Below are 23343 nucleotides of genomic sequence, written 5' to 3' on the forward strand. Positions count from 1 at the left end.
ATGATGAATAGTTATATACCAGGCACAATGGGGTGGGGAGGGGAATGGGATCAAAAAATGTGAGGGAAGGGAAATGCACTGGACTTTGGTGATGGCATGCAGGTGATTTGGTGATGGGAAGCCCAAGGGGATTACAACTGAGATGGAAAAATGCACAAAATGATGTAAAAATGAACTATTATATTATTTTAAAAAATGGTCCAGAAGAAATTTATTGAGGTGTTATAAATGAAATTGAAGAAATTAAGCTAATTATCATTAGACATGAAGGAAATGTAATTACTTTCAGTTTTATAATTCTTGAGAACTATTGTAAATTTATCATTTCCAGAACAACTTCCCTTTCTCTTACAAAGAACTATACCACTTGCTTTCACGATTTCCCTTCTTCCACATGCATACCCAGTGACTATATTGTGTAACTCTTGTTGTCATGGATCATGTAGGTGCTAAAGCAATGAAATATAAAAACCTTGTCTTCAAAACCCTCCTGGTTTAGTTAGAGTAGCAGCAGAGTGCTAGGGAAAGCCATGAAGTTGTTTGCCTAGAGCATGGGAAACATGGAGCCCCTCAGCCTGGCCAGGGAAGAAGTATAGAGCAAGGCTTCTTTTGGGGAGGTGGTGAGTAATGTCCAAAATTCAGAAGGCTGAGGCAGTAAAGGGCTGGATAGCGAAAAATCTTGTCGTGATTAGGGAAGCAAAAGATAACTCATTTTATGTGGGGTACAAGCCCAGAGTGATGAGACACAAAAGCAGGAGAAGCAAACGGGCTCACAAAGGGTCTTGAACAGTATGCTAAGAAGTTTTTCTTATACTGAACATGCTCTCAAATATTTAGAGATATTAAAGACAAGCGATTCATGATGAGCAAGCGTCCTCATATAGAAGCAGATCATGGCTTCGTTAATGCTCCTATGCTACCACAGAGGGAGTGGTTTAGTCACGGCAAATATTTAGTAAATATGGCTCAATTCTAAGCCAAAAATTAATACATTTATAATAGCAAAAAAATTTGTCAACAATAAGGAATATCTTTAATGTCATACTTTTCAGATATACATCATCCCATTGTCAGTAAACACATTGTTCTTCATGCTTTGGTATTTCTGGGTAGATTTACTTTCCTTTGCTAAATTAAATTTTCTTGAGGGTAAGAAACATCTCCATTTCATTTTGTGTTTCCCGGAACACCTGGAACAGTGCCTGCCTGGTAATAGATGCTCAGTCTTTATTTGAATCACCAAAAGCAGTGAAATATTAGAAAGTGTAGAGTTTCTTAAAAAAAAAAAAGAAAAAGACTTATTATGAGTACTAGAACTGGGTACAGGCTAAAGGTGCAGGAGTGAGGGGCAAGAGGATTCACCAGAAACAGAGTGGGGAGCAGAAAAGACAAAACTACTGAAATACACTGCAGAGGGGAGGAGTGGGTGAGACAAGAGAGGTCTGCCATACCATGTGGGTCAGCTCCCTGGCGAGGAATCGAACTTGTGCTGCAGTGGCTGCAGATAGCTTCACAGTGCTGCAGCATAACTCCTTGCCAGGGAAGGGAGGCCCAGAGAGGCTTAGAAGTATGAAGTTTCAACCCTTCCTGGTGGTGCAACAGGTTAGAATGCTGCATTGCAAGCTAGCTGCAGCTGCTTCAATGTGGCTCCCCTCAGCAGTGTACTTCATCATTCTTCCTGTTCTGCTTCCTGCTCTGTCTCTGGTGAATTCTCTCACCACCCCTGCACTTCTGGCCTGTAACCCAGTTATATACGCATAAATAAATAAATCTATTTTTAAAAAATGTGGAGTTTTAAAGCCAACATTACATTGTTTATAAGAATTTACATTGATCTAAAGTAATTGGAATAAATAATTTTGAAAGAGAACACCTTCATTACTTTCATACACAAAGAAAACAAATTTCAAGCTTAATATCTAAGAAGGCAAGTAGTGCTGTATAGAGACTGTCCTCACACATAACCACTTCCTCCAAGAAGTCTCTAGGTAGCATTAACTGCTGAATGCTTATTAATCACGTAGTATTTTTCTGTTCTAGTTGGAGAGAGATATGTCCTAGCCATTTTTGTAAGCCATCCAGAGTTCAAAACTTTTCTTGAATGAGTGGATAAATAGCCCTGTGATAAATGAATTTCTATTTTGAACTTGAGTTTTCTCTTTTCTGAACTAGGCCTAATGATCCTGACAATCTTCTTTGGGAAACATCATTCAGTAGTAGAAGTTCTTACAATTGGTGATAAACATTCAAAATCCTTTCAGGGGAGAATTGGGATATAAATAAATAAATGGAATTGTGAAGCATTAAATGAAAATTTAGAAATGTTTGCTAGTATGACACTTTTCCAAAATAATACTGTCAATTTTGGAGCCAGAGTGCCTGGTTATGAATCTGGTCTCAGATGTTTATTAGTTTTATGACCTTGGGCAGTCACTTAACTTCCCTGTGCATCTGGCTTTTCCATCTGTAAAATAGAAATAATAATTATGTGTACCTCACAGAGTCATTGAGCTATATAAATAAATTAAAACACAACTAGTACATTGAGTGGCTCACCACTCACTAAATGCTAGGCATTATTTTGTATTAAAATGCATTTAATACTGCACAAGCCATGCTAACATGACTTAAATGGTTTTGTTCATATCCCATCATACAGCAGAGTGTATGCTCAATAGATTTCAATAAATATTTGTTGAATGGATGAAAAAATGAAATGCTTTGCCCATCACAAATGAACATTTCCTATATTAGTATTCCCCAAATCATTCTATAACCATTTTGGTTATAAGAAACCAAACCATTCTGGTTCAAGAAACCAGAAATTATAGTCAGTGACCTATCTGCTTGTGGGTCTTGTTTTTCCATTCTAAGATGGGCACGTCTCAAAAAAAGAGATGGTTAGTACATGAACTTCCTCCACCACTTGTTGATAAAATGCTTCAGATGCTACCTTTTACAATCCCAAATTCACTCTTTTCCAATGCTTTTTCTTTTCAGATTGTGAAGCAAGAGCCTACTTGTGGGGTTTCATGATTCTATTTCATGATTACTTTTGTTATTCTTAATTTCTTTCACCATATGTACATTGAGTCGCCTATAGTTATGACACTTTAGCCACAGAAAATTGTTCTGTCTCATTTTCCTGGTCCTCATGAGTTAAGCACCTCTCATGAGTAGCACTAATCCACCTTGTAACTCTTGGAACAGGAAGTTAGCTCTGGGATGGAATAGCAAACTTTGAGAGGCAAGAAATAAAATGGACTACCGATAGGGGGCAGCAAATATTGGGAAGTGAAAAATTACATCCCCAATTTGCCCTTGGCCTTCATGGAATTTAAATAATTGGGCACACAGTTAAAATGTTAACAAGTATGTAAAACAATGATATTTATTTTTAAAATTTTTAAAAAATTTTTAAAGATTTATTTATTCGTGCATACAGAAAAACAATGATATTTCAACAATAAAAAGTAAATAAAAAATAAATAGTTGATAGATTCGGGTAGGATATGAAATCAGAATTAGCTTGCCAAAGTGGGAGCCACCAGCAGTTATCTTAGGTAATGCTTCAGAAAGAAAGCTGAAGTTTTAGGGCTTTATAAAACATGAACCCAGGGGAAATGTAAATCTCCACATATAGTAGAATCAGACTAGATGCTCGTTTGACTTTTGTGTCTTCGGTAACTATAAAAAAGTCAACCAGACTCATTCTCCAGCCATGCGACTCACGAAGAGGAAATTTGAAGTATTTTTTAATGTTGATCCATTTATATTACTTATTAAGCATCTTTGTGAAATATTAATATAAGAATTGTGCTGGTTGACTCATGGTCCCTACTTATTTTACTAATCTCATAGATATTTTTAAAAGAATAGAATGTACCATGTCTTGAAAGCATCTCTATTTAATTTTGTATAGCCTGCTTCAGATCTTGTACTTAAGAAAGATCTTTATTAGCATCTTAAAGAACAAAATCCAAGCAACTCCTTAGTATTTTCCATACCAGAGCCAAAAAGAGCTGATTAGAGAAAATATTATGACATAATATATAGCATATATCCTTATAATGGAGATGTGTACCTCTCTACTTTCTTTTTCCAACCCAATCATGAAATATTTATCTGGCAAGAACATGCAAAGTTTGGACAAAGAGGGGGATATAAAGAGAGCAACTAAAGAGGAAATATTAATTTCAAAGGAATTAATGTGAGGTTCACAGTGTCCTTGCCAGAAATACTCTGTTTTGTACTGTGTGTGCCACAAAGAGGTTTTTTCCAGGCTGCATTCAGTATATCAGGTTCCTTATGGACATGGGAAATAGAAAAGCACTCATTTCTATTTTAGGGGTAGATTAAATGAGAGCAATGACACTTAGATCATTTCTGGAATTGGCACATGGATTCCTCATCAAATTCTACATGGAAATAAGAGAAATGAGGTTTGTGTGTGACTCAGACAACCACAGGATGTATACTCTTCTTGAAATAGGTCACCTCTGGGGGTGGGTGGGTGGGGAAGAGATCTCCACTGAAAATCAAGAAATTTAACTATTTCTCTGTTTACAGATTATTTCCATTGTGCTAGGTTAGGATTACAGATAAAAAATAAACTCTCCTGTAGCAACAGCCCATTTGACCTTTAGTAGTATTTTGTATTGAACTAATGAAGGGATGAAATCACCCCTCTTCTGTCTATTACACAGAAAAATCCCTAAGTGAATGCTTTCCAAAAGCATTTTGGAGAAAACTCTATGGAAGAAAATTTGGTTATTTTGAGTCTTACTTTTGGGTTATCTTGTTGCTTGATTTAATATCTACTCTTTCTGGCAAATCTTTAGCTTTTCCATTTATTTGCATGTTGTTAGGAAATAACACCTTTATAATAACATTCAGAGTTGGGTGGAATACATCATATAGGCATTTAATGTACACATAGCTTTTGCATCTCATTCCTATGAAAATGAGAGCAATGCCCAAGGCTGTGTGAGGAGCAGCTGTTGGATGGGGCTACAAAGGAAAGGCCCACACGGGTGAGTGACAGGCAGCAGGTGGCCACACTCTTCTCATTACTTTTTAACAATGCATCTGATCAATCAGTATTTTGAATATTGAATGTATTTTTTTACTAGTTACCACATGCTCACCATTATGTCTTACTTACTATTATAGTTTTCTTCAATTTATAGAAAAACAACAAAAGTGATAGGTATATGATAACATGATCGGTGTCAATGGCTTGATCCTAAATATGATTAAAGTTTCAGGCAAGAAAAAGCTCTTTGGAATGCTCTATCTATTCTCCACTTGCACTAGAAACTTGAAAACTACCCTAAATAAGGAAAGGAATGAATGTCCTGGCATCTATGTATATATTTTCCCTTTATCTTTTCCTTTTGTCTAGCTCAGTAGTTTCAATGCTAAATGTTAGCACTGAGTGAAAACATGCTGCCATAAGCATTAGTTCATATATATTAAACTTTAAGTTTATTTAAGAGAATTCATGATAATTTTGACTGCACCAGATTTTTGCTTTAGGCACTGACTTTAAAACCAACTCTTGATTAACAGGAGACTCTACTTTATTCAAAATAAGCAATAAAAATTTAAAATATAAAACAAATCCAGAAACAGTGATTATTGCCAAGTGGCATTTTAATGCATTATGGAAAGATTAAGAAATTTAATCTCCTTTTCTAACATCAGCATCTTGACGCACTTGGCTCTGTTGCCAGCTGCAAGAAGGAAAAGGATCAGATAAGGAAGAGATTTTCAGGTTCAAAGTGTCTTTAATAAAGCTATCATCTTTTACAGTCCTGTAGAGCTTAGGAGAAATGTCTCAACCTTTCTCTGTATCATCTCTCATCTGTAAGAAGGAAAGGCAGATATTTAGAAATTCCTAGCCACCCAATGTTACAGGGTCCCTGGAAATGCCCCTTCTTTCTTAATCCTCCTATATTTGTCCTTGGTTACATGGCACAACAGCCAGAGTTTAAGTGCAGATGCTTCAGGGCCATTGCGTACAAGTACCAAACCTGCATAGATGTATCACTTTGTGCTATTTATTTAACCTGTCTGAGACTCAGTTTTCCCACTTAATATAGTAGGGGTGATTTCTTGCTTCTTCCCACAGACAATACACAAAATATGTCTCAAACTCAGCAGATACTCAAAAGCATTTGTTGACAAAATGCAAGCACGTGGTATAGTGTATTTAGTACTTTTTTAGTACAGTTTAAAGCCAGGTAATATGAACCCTTCATTTCTCTCTTTTTCTTCTTAGGGTTGCTTTTGTTAATCAAAACCTTTTATGTTTCCATATAAATCTCAATTTTTTTTTTGTTTCTTTGAAAATTTTATTAGTATTTTAATGAGGATTTCATTAAATTACTGTATTAAGTAGAATAGTCACTTTGATTATATTGATTCTCCTTATCTGTATATAAACATGGAATGTCTTTCCAAATTATTGTTGTTATTCTTTCCTATCAACTGCTAAATAAATAGCAATAATTGTGTTTCAAACTCTCCATGTAAACAGGGAAAGCACACTAAGGAGGCATGAAGCCTTTGGAGAGAGAAGAGAATATCAAGTTACAAATAATGACAGTGGTTGAGAGATTTTGTTTTGTCCAGTTCCCATTCTGCCTTGCAAGCACTCTGTGTAAAATGGCCGCAAGGCACAGGAGCCTGGGTGCTTTACCTTATTTCTGCAGCTGTCCTCACTGCATTTGGGTTAAAATGTATTTCCTCAGCATCAACTCAGTCTTGCTTCTTTGCTCTCTGGTTTCAGTGGTACTAGACTTATGAGACCATCTGTTCTCATTTCTCAAGAGGCTTCTGTGGGGTCTTCAACTCCCCTCCATCATGCCCTTGTCAAACTCACTGTCTTCCAACTCAGCATCGGGAGAAGGCTAGACTTCAAGATCTTTGCTGATGTGTCACTGTCAAGCTAACTGTGCTACAACTGTCCCCCAGACAGTGTGGAGCATCCTGTAAGATGACTTATTCCAGCAGTGACAAAGGGCACACATGGCAAGAGCTCTGTTGCTCTTTAGGTTTTCTCTAACCTACCTAACTTATTTCTTGCTTCCCCGGCAAAAGTTCAGGGGTAGAAAATTAGGGGACCCATGAATACCAGTGTATTGTTATCTCTCTTTTATTCTCATTACCCATTTTTTAAAAATTGATTTCATATCATATCATCTGCCATTCTTCATGACATTAAGTTTTTTTTCATTTTTTTTATTACAAAAGTTTATTTTTACATCATTTTGTACATTTCTTTTTCCATCTCGATTGTAATCCCCACGGGTTTCCCATCACCAAATCACCCATGTGCCATCACCATAATCCTGTGCATTTCTCCCCCCACCCTGTTTTTGATTCCATTCCTCACTCCACCCCCACAAAATGTCTCTGGTACATGGTTGTTCATTATTTTTGTTATTTTCTCGCTTGGTCCATTATACCCTGCTATGAGTGAAACCATCTGGTATTTTTCTTTCTCTTTCTGGCTTATCTCACTAAGCATGATCTTTTCCAGCTCCATCCAAGTTGCTGCAAAAGACATGTGTTTCTCTTTTTTGGTTGCTGAGTAATATTCCATTGTATATATGTACCACATCTTTCTAATCCAGTCATCTACTTTTGGGCATCTGTGCTGCTTCCATGTTTTTCCAATTGTAAATAAAGCAGCAATAAACATGGGGGTACAGGTATCTTTTTCAATCAGTGTTTTTGTGAATGACAGTAAGTTTTAATGGCCAAAAGAATAGCTCTTCTCTACTCTATGTTAACTCTTTCAGTTTAATTCCCTATGTTTGGATTTTGATCTACTAATGAACTAAGAAAATAAAGGAATTAAAAAATCTTCCCTGAAGATATTATCTTAGATTGCCAGGCTATTTTTTTTCTGTGTAATTTTATTCTGCATATCAAAACCAAAAAAAAAAAAATTGGCTTTATTTTATAAAATAAAGTTAGAACCAAATTCTAACTTTTTTATAGACAGGTAGATGCTTTGGATGGAATAGAAAAAAGGTCTTATACTCGAAAAGGCAGGAAGCAAGTCTCACTTGTAATTTTTTGAATATTTCCATATAGTACATCAGGTTTAAAGTGCAATGTGTTGAAAAATTTCATTTCAACAATATTGCCAACATATTCAAGTTTTGAAAATCTGTGTAATATTTTGAAATACCTCATTCATTATATTTATGCAGCACCAAATATGCAAACATTCAAACTAATAAGTTGAATGGCTAGGTTTTTAATATCCAGTATTTTATGTACACATGGATGTAGACTTCAAACTAGAAAGGCAGAAAATGAAAATATGTTTTCTTTGGCAGGCATTTGATGTACTTGGAAGAGTTGAAGCTTACCTTAAGCTCCTTAAATCAGAGGGTTTAAGTTTGCCTGTCTTGGCAGTGAGGCATGAGGAATTACACAGAGAAATTACAGACTGCGCAGCTGATGCTTTGCAGAAGGGACAAGCCTTAATCAGCCAAGTAGACTCCTGCCGGTGAGTGAAGTCTATTTCTTCCACAGTGTAACAAGTTTTTTCAGAGTCTCCACAATCTATTAAAAAGTAAGTAGCATGAATTTTTCCTGCTTCTGATGTTTTGCTGCATTATGACACGGCTTAAAAGGATCCATTCAATTTTGGTCAATAGCGATTCTGAGCATAGCATTGCTCATCCAGAGGGAGGCCATTTCCTGAGCCCAAGGATCTAAAGATACTAAATTTTCTTCCTATGCCTTTCTGAGAAGAGAGGGGAAGGACAAAAGGAAGGAATAGCTTTAGTTCTCAATGCTTTTCATATTCTAGCATCTACAAGAAGTTTCTTCTTCCCTTTTAACTCATTAGCTTTAAATCTACCCTATTTCTTTTTCTCTATCTGGAAAAAGCAAAGTATCAAAATTCTCAAAGTATCAGAATTTATGACCTTGTTGGTTCACTAAGCAAAACCCCACATACAAGGTAGTTTTATTAAAAATAAAATTAATAACACATTTACTGAGAATCTACCATTCATCAGGCACTGTGCTTAGAGAATTATCTCATTAATCCTCACAGCAGCTTTATGAGACACATATTATTAATGTCACTTTTTACAAATAGTTGATACATAGAAAGGGTAAGTAACTTGTAAAAGGTCATACAGGCAGTTAGTGGCAAAGTCAGAATTTGAATCCAAGTGCGCAAACCCATAATCCTGTTCTTTTAACCAGTGCAATGATATGGGTTGTTTTGAAGAGCACATTCAGAGAGTCTATCAGTGAGAACTTAGAGATGGGAGAAAATAAGGAGAGAGAAAAAAATACAGAAACAGGAGGAGAATGAAAACAGAAAAAGAAGCAAGGATTGAAAGACAAAAGGGAGATAACAAGAGTAGATGGTAAACTGATAGTGTCTAGGAAGAAATAAAGTCAGGGCTTACATTTGACAGAGAGAAATGAGACTTGTGTACCTGAGTTAAGGCCATTGTTTTAATCTTCCATGTTTACAATTTGATTTTCTCTTTCAAATTTAAACACTTACACTTTGAGAAACAATAAAATAGGTATAATGTGGTAAAAATATTTTATTTTTGTTTAAACCCTTATTCTAACCTCTTTTAGATGTATCTAAAAGTATAATCAGTAAAATTGAGCTTAGGGAGTTTTCTTTCCAGAATACAGTATGACTATAGACAGAGATTTTAACCAGGGCTTGTGATGGTTACTGTGGGATCATGCAAAGCTAAGGCCAGTGATAATCCAAAGTGTTCAAGCAGAAACCAAAAAGCTGAAGCTAAAGAAAGGAAAATAATTTTCCCCTTTGAAAAACTAATTACAACTAGAGTCAGTAAGCTGTTACTTTAGCTCCAAGCCATCCATCTAATAATGTGTCATGGAGCCTGCTCATCTGTATGATCGTTAGCCTGCCCATGTGTGGACCCAAACAATGAGGTCTTCGCCCATGTCTCCCTGCTAAACATCCAGATTTCCAGAATGTATAAATACTTTGGATCATGCAGGTATTTTGCTCATAAACTTGGGTACTTAGACTCACAGTATGTATTGGGTATGCACCCCAAGACATAATGACTGGATTAATTAGTAAACTGGTTAAAATTGAGTAATAGTCCCATGTCAGATTGGCACATGGGTGTTAAGCACAGACAGATAGTATTTCTCTGCTCAGGCTATTCTACTTGTGATTCTTTCCCTGGCTGTGGCCAGTTTACTTTCATGCATAGATAGACTGAGAGACAACCAAAGACCCCTCCCCAACTCTCTTGAGTTCTGTTTCTGGTACTCTCAAATTCTGTGTGCTATGGTTTCCCTAAGTCTGATCTCTGTCTTCTGAACCCAGCAAGACAACAAGGCTTTGTTTGTATTCTGCCACCCTAAACTTTAGTCTAGAAATCAGCTCCTAGGCAGTAATTGATCAGTGACTCACCTCATTTATTTCCCTTCAGTAAGGAATCACTGTCATTTACTACCTTTCAATGTCTGAGGACTATTATTTTATATATTCTATTTTTCTTTTTTTTAAAGATTTATTTATGCATAGAAGAACTGGTACAGGCAGAGCTGCAGGGGTTGAGAGGATTCGCCAAAGATAAAGTGGGAAACAGAACAGAAAGATGGATTGAAATACACTGCTGAGGGGGACAGTGGGTGAGACAGGAGAGGTCTGCTGCACCATGTGACTCAGTTCCCTGACTGGGGATTGAACTCATGCTGCAGTAGCTGTGGATAGCTTCCTAGTGCTGCATCTTAACCCCTTGCTCCATCAGGGAGGGCCTTATGTATTCTATGTTTCTAATTGCTTAAAGCAGGGGGGTATATCTAGTTCTTGCTTCTTGACCAGAAAATGAAGTTCCCTATTCAGTTCTAATGCTTAAATCCTTGGAAAGTTGGTCACAATATATTATTTAAACTTCATGCTGTTTGCCCTAATCATTAATGCTTTATTTCCAACACTTACATATAAAAGAAGTACTTTTATTTCATATGATAGTGTGTCTTCAAATTTTTTTTCAGGTTTATTTATTAAAATGAAAATTTTTTACTGTTTCTATTTTGGTGCTTTTTTTTTTAATAGTATGATAGTCTGTTTTTACATCATTTTATGCATTTTTCCATCTCAGTTGTAATCCCCATGGGCTTCCCATCACGAAATCACCCATGTGCCATCACCATGGTCCAGTGCATTTGTGTCTTCAAATTTTAATGATTGTTTTTGGTTATCCGCTTTGTAGTAGTCAACATATTTATTTAGCTAGTCTCACTCTTTCTGCCTTCTTTGCTCTAATTCTTAATTTTTCATATGTGTTGTTTTTTTTTTAAAGGTACCCATATATATCTATTTTTCAGTCTGTAGTCTCAGAAGCAATAGTTAGGGACCAGCTCAAGAAATTTGATCTAATGAGATAGATAATATTAAGATGTTAGATAATATTAAGTAACTAGATTTAAAAAAATGTAGTAGCATGGTTTCTGTTAACATCTTAGGTAAATGAAATATCAAGGCATTTAGTTGCCTTGAGATTTTACAATATTTTACAAATCAATACTATTTCCATTTTGTAGGAGGAACTAAAGGTAAAGTGAAATTGTAACTTGGCAATAATTAATAGATTAAAGTACTTTAAAAGCTGAATTGAAATGCATTAGAATCTCAGTGACAAACTAGAACCACACATAACAACTGACCTCAATCCCAGGCATTCCATCTGGGATCTGCTTTCCTTTCCTCATCTAATGATTCATCTGTTCAACAAGCTGGGTTGCCACCAAAGGAAAGAAGTAGAATTTAACAAGGAGATGTTAAGTCACAGCCAAGGTTAACATGCGAATGGAGTTTAGAATGGTGGCAAGGGAAAATAGTGTAGACTGAACATCACAATGGCTTCCTGTTCTTCTTAGTGCCAGTCTTCACTGGGACACAAAACATTAAGGTTCCTGTTGCCAGAATTTTGAGGACTGGCATGGGTAAGAAACTTAAGGTATAGTGTCAGAAGAGTTTTATTTCATGCATTCTGGGGTCCAAACCAATGCTATGACTTTCAAACTTCTCAGAACCCATTTTCTCAGGTTGGAGATAGATATTTTATAGAGGACTTTTAAAATAACTTTTATTGAAAATAGCAATGCATTGTATTATGTAGTTCCAAGTGTATATCATTATAAATCAAAATCTGTATATCCTACGTTAACTTCATCCCTAAAACATCAGTTCTATCCTTTACCATAAAAATGACCCACCACCACTCTGACTGCCCTTCCAGTAACCATTAATTTGGACCTATGGCCTACATGTTGTTTTTTGTTTGTTTGTTACTTTGTTTTTTAGTAGATTTGTTTGATTTATCTGTATACCATGTGTGACTGCTATCAAAGCTTTTTCTATAGTTGAATGAGATAATGCACAGTTTAGCCAGTAGATAACAGTTCACTTATTTTTTTAACCTCCAATATAAAAGCAAAACACAAATTTGTTTCAAATGATTGTAAGACTATATCAAATTGTTTTCATTTTCACTAGCTGCTGAAGGTTATATTTGAAACACAGCAGGTAAACATGTATTTTAAAGTAATAAAAAGCAAAAATAGTATTGGGATAGAAAGGAATTTTAGAGAACTTGGGATCTGATTCTGTTTTTCTATTCCAAAAACATAGAGTTCAAAAGTTTACATTGATCTGAGAAAAGGTCCACATTACATCTGAGACCTTTGTCATCATTCCCCTGTAATTACTACCTTATTATGGCCAGATTCACACTCTTTTTCTATCCTGGTATCAAAAGCTTTGAAGTTGAAGCAGCTTAAATAAGTGTATTGACATGTTTCCTTGCCTTTTCTCTTTCCTCCCTATAACTGAGTGATAATTCTGATACACTGTTAAATAGTTTATTGTCTTTTTAGAAGTGTAATATGTATGCCACATCTTTAATGCACTTTAATTTGAAAGACATCTTATGATGTTGGTTTGGATAAGTAATCCATGACCATGAGGAAGCTAAGCCATAGAGAGATTCACTAGCTTGCCCTTTTCCCCATCACATGGGGATGAGGGATATAGTGAAAACTTGAAGGTAGGTTTGACCTGCTATATCAGGTCGCTAACTCTACCTTATTCATTAAATTTTAGCCAAAGCCAGGATCCCAGCCACTGAGTGAACAGGGTGTTTATCCTAGGATATATGCACTTCATCTGTCTTCTAAATTTAGCTCAAATCTAACTTTCCAGCAATACTAGTTTCTTTCAGTTCATAAAAAACAAAACAAACAAACAAACAAACAAAACAAGTGAGTGCAGATACAATCACCTAATGTGACAGGACCACACTTGGCCTCATGGCAGTCAAGATAGATGAAGCTGGTGCTGGTCTTCAGCATGTTCTAAGGACCAGTCAGGGTAGTGCACTAGTCATGAGGACTCAGCTCGAACAGTGGATGCTGGGGCCCCCTCTTCAAAGAAGGGAAGCACAGTCCCAGATCTTCAATCAAGACAAGTCAAATGAAAGAATGAAATTTGAGAATACCATTGCTGAATTCGTTCTGTATTTGAAAACCACACATAATACTTCCTTTGAATTCCTTAGTATTTGTCAGGTAAATCTCATGGCCTCTCTTTTCTTTCTCTGCTGTTATGAATCATTCCACAGTTGTTTGACTTATGACAGCATCATCTTCTCATCCAGACTACGACATCATATTGAGAGCTGAAACTATGCAGGAAACCACTTTACATTTCTTAGTGTTTATTTACTAGTTGACTTGACTTGACTTGAAGGAAAACCTCTATCATAAAAAAAAAAAAAACTATTCTTAAAGCTCTTCATAAGAAACTAAACAAAAACAATCCCCACTCTTCAGCAAAACAAAGAAGAAAAACCAGCAATTTTCTTTGCTTATGGAGTCATCTATCCTGGCATTTTATAAGAATTCTATCAAGCCTTTAAAGGCTTTAAATAACTATTTTATAAAAAATGAAAGTTTGATGGCACATTTAGATGGTAAATGTCAGATACTTAAAATTTAAGGAATTACAAAGTTGAGTCTTATATGACAGTGTTAAACTCAGCTGCTTTCTAAATATTTTCATGTCTATATTAAGTTGTTCTTTTCAGAGGTTGAGCAAATGTCATAGCTGCAATCTGGGCTAGTTAGCATTGTCAAGGCTTTTATAATTCTGAAATGCTTCACATGAGAGGCACCCAAACTTCACACTTTCCAGTACCTACATTTGGTTCTTATAAATACCTAACGTTCCCTTTTTAGAATGTGTGTTTATCCATTGATGATGCTGATGTTGTGATGGGAAGTAGCCCGCATCCTGCATAAGATCTGCTGGCACTTCCTCTCCAGAGGAGGTCTGAAGGAATGGGTAGAAATCTCTTCCTTAGGTGAAAGAAGCGTCTCTCAGATTCAAAGGTTTAGAAAGAAAAGAACACAGAAAAGAGAGAGTAAGCGGCGTAAATGGGTTTTCTTATGAATAAAGTGCTCATCACAGTGCAAATCAGAAAATCTCCTAAAAATATTCAAAAATTAGAGAAATGTTTAAATAGTTTAAGGACAAACACACAATGAATGTTCTAAATCCATACTGAAAGTTTTTATAAGGAATATTAAATGGCAGAAAATATCCTCACAATAGAATGAGAAGTTGGTATAAAAGTAGGATCTTAGTCACATATATAGCATAATACAAACTTTGTGAGGAATGGTGAGGAAATAATTGCAAAAAGAAATAATTTTTGGAAGAAAATATATTAAATACACGTTCACATAGTCCAAGATATCACAAATTTGTGTCAATAACCCCTATAATGTCATTTTAATTTTGTCTATCATGGAAAATTTTCAGCATTTATTTCATTAGTTACTGATTTTCTGTCATTCTCTGTTCTCTTGTCCTGTAACTTCTTATAAAAGAAGCCTATTACCTTCAGTGTGTCTTCCCTACTCTGACCTACCTTTCATAGATTTCCTTCCTTTGCTTTCTCAGCAAAGCCCTCGGACTAATTTTCTCTTTTCTTAATTTTGGTCAGGGCCCCAAGCTCCGGTGGGGACTCTGTGGCTTTCAGAGATACAGACAAAAACCTGGGTTGAAGGGAGTGGTCGACTGTGCCCTCTTGTGCTTGATTCTATAATCCTAGTGGTAGTTGACTGTGTATGGTGTTTTCCAAGAAGGAAGAACCCTAGTCTGCTTCCTGATTTTGGGAGAAACCCAGCTATGATGCCCTTCATTTGGCCTTCTTCTGGTCTCTGAGATCTCTTAGGAATGGAATTCATGACCTCTGCCTGCATCTAGAACAGAACCTGGAAGCCCTACGACTTCAGCCCCATTTAGTAGTTTCTCTTTGTTCAATGTACAGTGTGTATAAAATGTGTGGGTGGGGGGATATGATATTTGTTTGGTTGGGAGGGATTCTCAATGCATAATTAAGGTCAGCAAAAAATGTTTACAAACATGCATTTCACTTTTACAGTATAAATGACACTTTTTTATTAAAAAGCATGGATATCAATTAGAGGGTGACTGTTATTGCCTCCAAAATAAAAAGGCCAATGTTTGGTTCTCTCTCTAAAGCAGTAGCTTGTTAAAGATGAGGAGGATTTTTTTCCCCATTTTCCATAGATGGAAAGAAAAACGTGATCAGCTGATTCCTTCTGATGAGACAGAGTAAGCTGTCAAATATGTACCATCTGGTTCAGCTCCTAATCCAGATGGGCTGCCAATGGTAATTTATGAAAGGTTTGAAAAGCAACTTTCTATTCTCCAGAAAGAATCATTAGAACACATTAACAATGTGTTGCCTCCCCAGCCACAATTTACAACAAATGGAAAAATAAGGCAACTGCTTCTATACAGCAAATACAACAGTCTGAGCCAGAAGTCAGTATGTTTCTGCTCTTTGGGGAGAAATATCAATCACTTTCATTCCTCTTCCCTCACCTCTACTGCTCAAAGAATAAGGAAGAAAATGCTCCCATAATAGAGTTTCTAACAAATGTCTGAAGAAACCTTCACAGTCTGTCATTTCTGAATATATGTGATACTTGAAGAAGTCAAAGTCAACATGAGGAATAATCTGATGTATCTCATGCTCTCCCTAAAACAGGAGTGTCTATTCTAATCAAACAATTATAGAGCACAGATGGCTAAATCTAGGTGGTATCCCTCTTAGCCCGTTCTCCACCCAGTCAGTACCACCTGGGTGTTATGGCTCCTGAGTTGGAACCAAATGATAGAACACTAGGTTCAACCAAGTTTACTTACCTGCCTTCTATTCTTGCTCCATCATTTATGTAACAGCACTGTGAACTAATAGAACTTTTTCTTGGATGATAGATGCAATCCTATTAATTTGTTTTCGGTTCATGTAAGAATTGCTGGCAGAGAATGAGGTCATAGTTTTCCTTTGACCAAACCATCTGCTTTTCAGGCTCTGAGGAAATTGCCAATACATGTTTAAAATGTTTGGAATGTTCAGACGAAAAGTCCAGAAGAAGTGCATAGTTTATAACTAAACATGAAAAGGTTAGGGTGATTGTAACCTGAAATTTAGACTTTGACTAAGAAGGAATAGAGAGACAAGGGAGAGTCACTAGGATTAGGAATGCAACAGATAAATTGGAGCTGGGAGTGAAGAAAACACAGAAATTAATGCCATTGAGACAGAGATGATCTGTTGAGGACACAGCATGCCTTCCCACCAGGGCATGGGAAACCACTGAGAAAGTCTTACACCCCCAAAAGATCTGAGCCTCAAAAAAGAATGGATTGCGTGGTGGGTGTGAACAGGCAATAAGGCACAGCAGAGCAAGGAACTTCTGTCTGTCTTCTAAGACATGAAATAGAGCAGGGACATATCAGTGAAACTAACTAGAAGTAGTCAAGAATATCAAAGACAAAACTGGGCAGTTCTTGGATAGCCTACAGGTTCTGTAAGTGGACAAAGATAACATTGTTCAAAAATTATTTTTAATTGTTACCAGTGATTTTTTTAAATACAGTAACAATTCATTTTCTCATTTCTTAAATCTGTTTTCTCTTCTCTTAAATATTAATAAAATTTATTTTATGTGAAAGTATGCATTAATCTCCTAAATCATTGAAAATGAGAAAGAGATATACTATTTGGTTAGCTTTGATTCATCTAAATTAAAACTGTAAGTTCTAAGAGGAGATATTTTTACAAAAGAAAATGCTGGTTTTTTTTTTTTTTTTTTTTTTCATTTTCATTGTTGGAGGGAGCATGGAGCATGGAGACATCACTTTGAGCGAGGTACTGTGTCCCTCTAGTGGCCATTTAATAAACTACAGACAAAAATTGCATTACTGAGGAAAGTCAGCCAATTTCAAGGGAATTTGCCAGTCATGTTAATCCTATTTCCAGGACACTCCACGCAAAGGAAAGAGAGAAAGAATGCGTGGAGCACGTGTCACAGACACAGAAAAGGTAACTATGAGATGTCAAAAAATATGGACTCTGAGGTCATATGTACAGTTCAAATCCCAGTTCTGCCATTAATAATCATGGCTACCAAGGGCAAGTTTGGGGTCTTTGTCACACTCTCTTTGTTCATAAGCAAAATAGAGGTAACTAATGATGATAGAGTTGTGAGAACTAGAAAAGGGACTATTTAAAACATTCAAAAAGGTACTCTGTCACAGTGAGTATTCAATACTTTAAAAAATATTTTTGTCTAAAAAAATCAATACAACAAAACTAAACAAAATAAGCAGATAGCAATAATTCAAAGACATTCTGCAGGGGATAAGGATGGAGAAAATACAAAACACAGGTGAGAAGAGCACAAGGACTGAGGAGATGGTGCACAGGTGAATTGGTGGTGGAAATTTTGTGGGGATATATCTGATATAAAAAACATGCAAATTGTAAAAAATAAAAACAAATTGTTCACTACAATAAAAAATAAAAGTAGTATGAAATATATTTTTATCTTATGCTTATAAGCTTTGTTCTTTGTACCTACATTCCACAATGATTGTTCAGATTTTCTTTTTTATTTCTTTCACATTCTACATTTTCACATTCTACAGAAAACTTGGGACCTAGAACATATAGGACAATAGGACAAGAGGAGTTTTTTTTTTTTTAAAGATTTATTTATTTATGCATATAGAACTGGGGTACAGGCCAGAGGTGCAGGGTGGTGAGAGGCTACACCCAAGACAGTGGGGAGCAAAACAGGCAGATCAAGGAAACACATGTTGAGGGGAGCAGTGGGCGGGTCAGGAGAGGTCTGCCACGCCATGTGATCACTCCAGGGCAGGTGGGGTTAGAACTCAAGCTGAAGTGGCTTTAGCTCTTTATTGCTGTGCTTTAACCTGCTGCGCCACCAGGGAGGGCCAGGACAAGAGGAGTTTTGAGTGCCTTTTTAGCATATAATGTCTCAAAGTCTAAAACCTCCTTAAATACAGTTAGTATCACTAGTACACTGCTTTTACATAATCTGTAGCTTTAAGTACCAGAGGAATTATTTCTAATTTTACTCTTTACTGTCTCCAAGTATTAAAATGCAAAACTAATTGTTTTAATTTTAAAGCCTATGGAACATTGTCATAAATAAGATTTCTCACAGTGGGTTAGTTTTTTTCTCACAATTCAACTTACCTGGGATCCCATGTCATCTATAGGGCACCCATGAATCCCACACACTCAACAAGATTCTCAAGCTGCCTGATGAACTTTCACCTCTTCTTCAGCATTTCTATTATCATTCCTGTGGAGTAACTTTACCCTTTAGTCATTGGGGATCTTATCTTCATTTCATTATTAATTAAATTCATTCTTACAGTCATAAATTAATTATTTGAAGCAAAATTACTGAGATCTTTAGCTCATTCCTAGCACTTTTTTTTAACTCGGGTAATTAAATTGAAAAGTTTTTGTGTTAATTTTTATTAATATTTGATGAAAATGACTGATAGAAAACTAAAGACTTCAACTTCTTTTTTTTTTTTTAAGATTTATTTATTCATATGGAATTGGGGTACAGGCCAGAGGTGTGGAGGGTGAGAGGATTCACCAGAGACAGAGAGGGTAGCAGAACAGGCAAAGCGATGAAGTAAACTGCTGAGGGGAGCAGCGGGCGGGTCAGGAGAGGTCTGCATCGCCATGTGGTCACCTCTGGAGCAGGTGGGATTCGAACTCATGCGGTAGTGGCTTTAGCTTCTTAGTGCTGTGCTTTACCCCGCTGCGCCACCAGGGAGGGCCCAAGACTTCAACTTCTTACATAGTAGGAGTGGTTAAACAATTAGAAAGCACGTATGCCATCAACAGTGTTCTTCCATGCTGTTGTATTGCCGGTAGAACTTAGTTGAAATGGTTAGGACACTTGTTAATCTATCCTTAGGCTAGAGCAGTGGGGTCCAACTCAAGTGCAGTTGTGGTTGTAAAGGTGTTTTCATTTTACGAATTCTCATGTTACTTTTTCTCATGAGGCCATCAGCAGTGGTGAAAAATGAAAATATGAGACTTGTTTTCTATTGTATGGACAATAGATTTTGATTGTTGGTGATAACTTGATTTTTTATCTAATGAATACAGCCTTGAGCACTTATAATTATCAAGAACAAGGACCATAATATTACGTAAATATTTTACTCTATTGATTTAGTAAATGTTTTGTTTACTGGCTGGTTTACATTTCTGCTCAAAGAGCATCTTTAGATAAATGCAGCTTTTCAGTAATATCCACAGGAAAACTCTCGGCAAATATATTGAGCTTTTTTAATCACAAGGTTCTCAAAATATCTTAAAGAAATATTAAAACACAAACCTTTAGAAAAGAAGAATAAATCTAGTTGCAAAAACCCACAACTCATCTTTCCCCCCAGGACTGACTGACTCAAACAAAGGAACATAATTTGCTTTTTCTCTCTGCTGTATCAGGTCTATGGCTACTTCTATTATCCTAAAACTTAAACCTGACAACTTTTATCAATTCATACCTGTCATTAAAGAACAGATCCATTTTCAAAAGTTCTGTGTTCTTAGGCATTCTCTATTGGGATAGTGTGTACTAATGTGCACTAATAGCTGGCTTGTTCTGTTTAGCTTTCTCTTGACTGGTGTCCGTGAGATGATGGGCTGCGTTCAGAGACGAGTGGATCTTCTGACCGAACAGTGTTCAGCGCACAAGGAATTTGCTCTTTGGAAACAACAACTAATGGCCTCTGTGGAGGACTGCCTGAGGAAGGTAGTTCATGCACTGTGTCCCTCTATTTAGACACAACTTCTATTTAATGATGATCAATGTACTGGAGACTGTAGCAGGTGCTCCTGGCAGGAGGTTAGGAGTTTGGCTACACTTCATTTTTTTTTTAAGATTTATTTATTTATGCATACATAACTGGGGTATAGACCAGTGGTGCAGGCGCGGTGAGAGGCTTCACCAGAGACAGAGTGGGGAGCAGAACAGACAGATCGGCGAAGTACACTGCTGAGGGGAGCAGTGGGTGAGACAAGAGAGGTCTGCTGCACCATGTGGTCACCTCTGGGCCGGGTCCAACTCACATTGAAGTGGCTGTGGCTCGCTTTCAGTGCTGCACTTTAACCTACTGCACCACCAAGGAGGGCCCCTTTGGCTACTCTTTTTTGTTGTTGTTCCTTGAAATAGCTTTATTTATTTTTATTTATTTATCATTTTTTATAATATAATAGTTTATTTTTACATCATTTTGTGTCTTTTTCCATCTCAGTTGTAATCCCTGTGGACTTGCCATCAGCAAATCACCCGGTGCCATCACCATAGTGCAGTACATTCACCCCACCCTCCTCTGCCCCCGTTTTTGATCCCATTCCTCACGCCACCCTGGTAAAATGTCTCTGGCATATAGTTGTTCATTATTATTATTTTCTTCCCTGGTCACCCTGGTAAAATGTCTCTGGCATATAGTTGTTCATTATTATTATTTTCTTCCCTGGTCCTTAATACTCCTACTATGAATGAAGCCATCAGTATTTTTCTTTTTCTTTCTGGCTTATTTCACTAAGCATGATCCCTTCCAGCTCCATCCATGTGGCTGCAAAAGGCCTGTGTTTATCTTTTTTGATTGCTGAGTAATAATATTCCACTGTGTATATGGACCACATCTTTTTAATCCAGGCATCTATTTTTGCACATTTGGGTTGATTCCATGTCTTTCCTATTGTAAATAAAGCAGCAATAAATATGGAGGTGCAGGTGTCCCCTTTGGCTACTCTTAATGTTTCATCTTAAGTTTTATAGAGTGAAAGTGAAGCTCACTGTTGCTCATCAGCCATCCCTGCCCTAGGTTGCCAAAGTTAGATAAACTGGCTATCCTAGTCCTGGGGTACACAAAGGCAGCCCTCACTTTATACAGAACTGTGTTAACTGAGTCATATGCATATTGGGATTATGTTCTTGATTTACATGGTTCAGTATATGGCATCCACCTGCACACATTTCAGTTTAATATACTGCCATACTGTACAAAGACTGTAGGTGGATAAATAGCCAACATGTGAGTTTTAGCAATTTCAAGGAATCACTTGCCACTATCCTAAGTTACTGAATAAAACCAATGTAGAGAATGTGTCTATGCCAAATAAAGGCACACATCTGAAAATCCCCTTTGCACAGTGAACACAATGACTTAGTATAGGAGAATTGTATTTCTGTTTTCAAAGAAAAATAAAATCATAGCTACTATTTGGTGAAATAAAAAATGTGCTTATCTATAGAAGAAGTAGATCATAAAAGCAAGCAATATGTCTGTAGCATCAATGCTAGTGAACTTTGTCACACAGAAAGGATCTCAGATTTTCAGTGATTCCTTATTTGATACAGTAGACTTATATGTCTGACTTTCACAAGTAGAACTAGTAGCTTCACAAATGAAGACATTAAATAACTTTGTGTCTATGTAAACCATCACCTGTTTTTGATCTAGAAACTTGGGAATTTGAACCTTGTTCTGATGTCTGGATCTAGGGAGATTCCAGATATGGCGGCAGCTGTGATGCTGCATTCCCCAGAAAGTGAGACACAAGCTAATTTGGAGAAAACACAGTAGGAACTCAGACAACTGTTACTACTTGACTCACTGCCAGTTCACAGCCAAATTACTGTGGGAAGTGCTGGACTCTAATTAGAGCAAAAAATGAAGAAATTAACTCAATTCATTGGTTCATGTGTACTGAAGATCAATGCATGGACCTCCACATTTTTCACAGCATTTCTGTGTTTTATTGTCATATGTACTGGGTTTGGAGCTTCCCTAAGTCCCCTCAATACCCAATATGGCAACCAGAGTGATCTAATACCCACACTCTGCCTCTATGTATCTGTAACTTGGGCTCTGTTTCATTTATAGTGGATGTTTGTGATTTAATGCATACGATAAATTTATTGACCTGTTAGCAAGTACATTATTCTTTCTGGGTAACACAGAAAAAAAAAAAAAGATGCTTGAGGATGTATCCACTTCCTTCTATGTCTCATTGTTTTGATTATGTCTCATTGTCAGTAAATTAAACATCTCCAAACATTGACCCTCTACTGGTGGGTCAGTAGCAGTATTTGTTACAAAGTGTAGTGGTATTCATTTACACATGAAATTCTGAAATGTTAAAACTACTTTTAGATTTAAGTTGATACATATTTGAAGTATAAGGGGAATATAGAGAGTAATACTTATCTTCTTTACACTTTTGTATATAAAGTACAAATACACATTACTAAGATTACAATATGCCTTATTTCTAAAGGTGGAAATGCTAATTCAGAATATCAGTCCAGTACTGTCTAATGCAATGGCTGTTGGTTCCAGCATTTCCGAATCAGAGATGATTTTGAGTAAATATCTGGAATTAGATATCCATGCTAAGGTAAATAAAATTGTTATCATTATGGTTGTAATTTGTAAACATGATTTCTTTATATTCAGTAACTATAAAATTTAATCCTGGATCCACCTATGGTTGCAATTCTTAATTAGTATTGTAGCAAATAATGACTTAAAATTCCTACTACTATGTACATTTAAATTATTTATATGTGCATTTTTGGGGTGTCTGAGCTCAATGAAACACAGCTTTATAAGTTTGATATTAAACACTCATTTGCTCTCCTTTTCCTTTGTGGATGCCAGAGGATGCAGGAAGAGTGCTTTTCTAAGACTATTTGTGATTTACTGCTAAATTACAAAAGAAAATGGTCAGAAGCAGTATACATTAATGCAAGATTCCAGGAGGCAACCCCCCAACACCAAAAGAAGAAAAACAAAAAAAACCCTCTTATTTGTACATTCCACATTCAGAGTCAGAAAATACCCCTCTATTCCCT

General features: G+C 36.4%; 1 protein-coding gene across 3 annotated transcripts in view; it reads left to right on the forward strand.

Moving 5' to 3' along the window:
* Nucleotides 1-23343, forward strand: part of CCDC141 (coiled-coil domain containing 141) — a 160356-nt gene that overhangs the window by 86460 nt on the left and 50553 nt on the right. For all 3 annotated transcript variants that reach the window (XM_012728810.1, XM_012728815.1, XM_012728822.1), the window contains exons 8-10: nucleotides 8355-8527; nucleotides 20091-20232; nucleotides 22767-22886. In XM_012728810.1, coding sequence (XP_012584264.1) covers nucleotides 8355-8527; nucleotides 20091-20232; nucleotides 22767-22886 — 435 coding nt within the window. The remainder of the gene's footprint in view (nucleotides 1-8354; nucleotides 8528-20090; nucleotides 20233-22766; nucleotides 22887-23343) is intronic.

Source organism: Condylura cristata, unplaced genomic scaffold (assembly GCF_000260355.1).
Source record: "Condylura cristata isolate star-nosed mole 26May11 unplaced genomic scaffold, ConCri1.0 scaffold00002, whole genome shotgun sequence".
In the NCBI taxonomy this organism is placed as follows: Eukaryota; Metazoa; Chordata; class Mammalia; order Eulipotyphla; family Talpidae; genus Condylura; species Condylura cristata.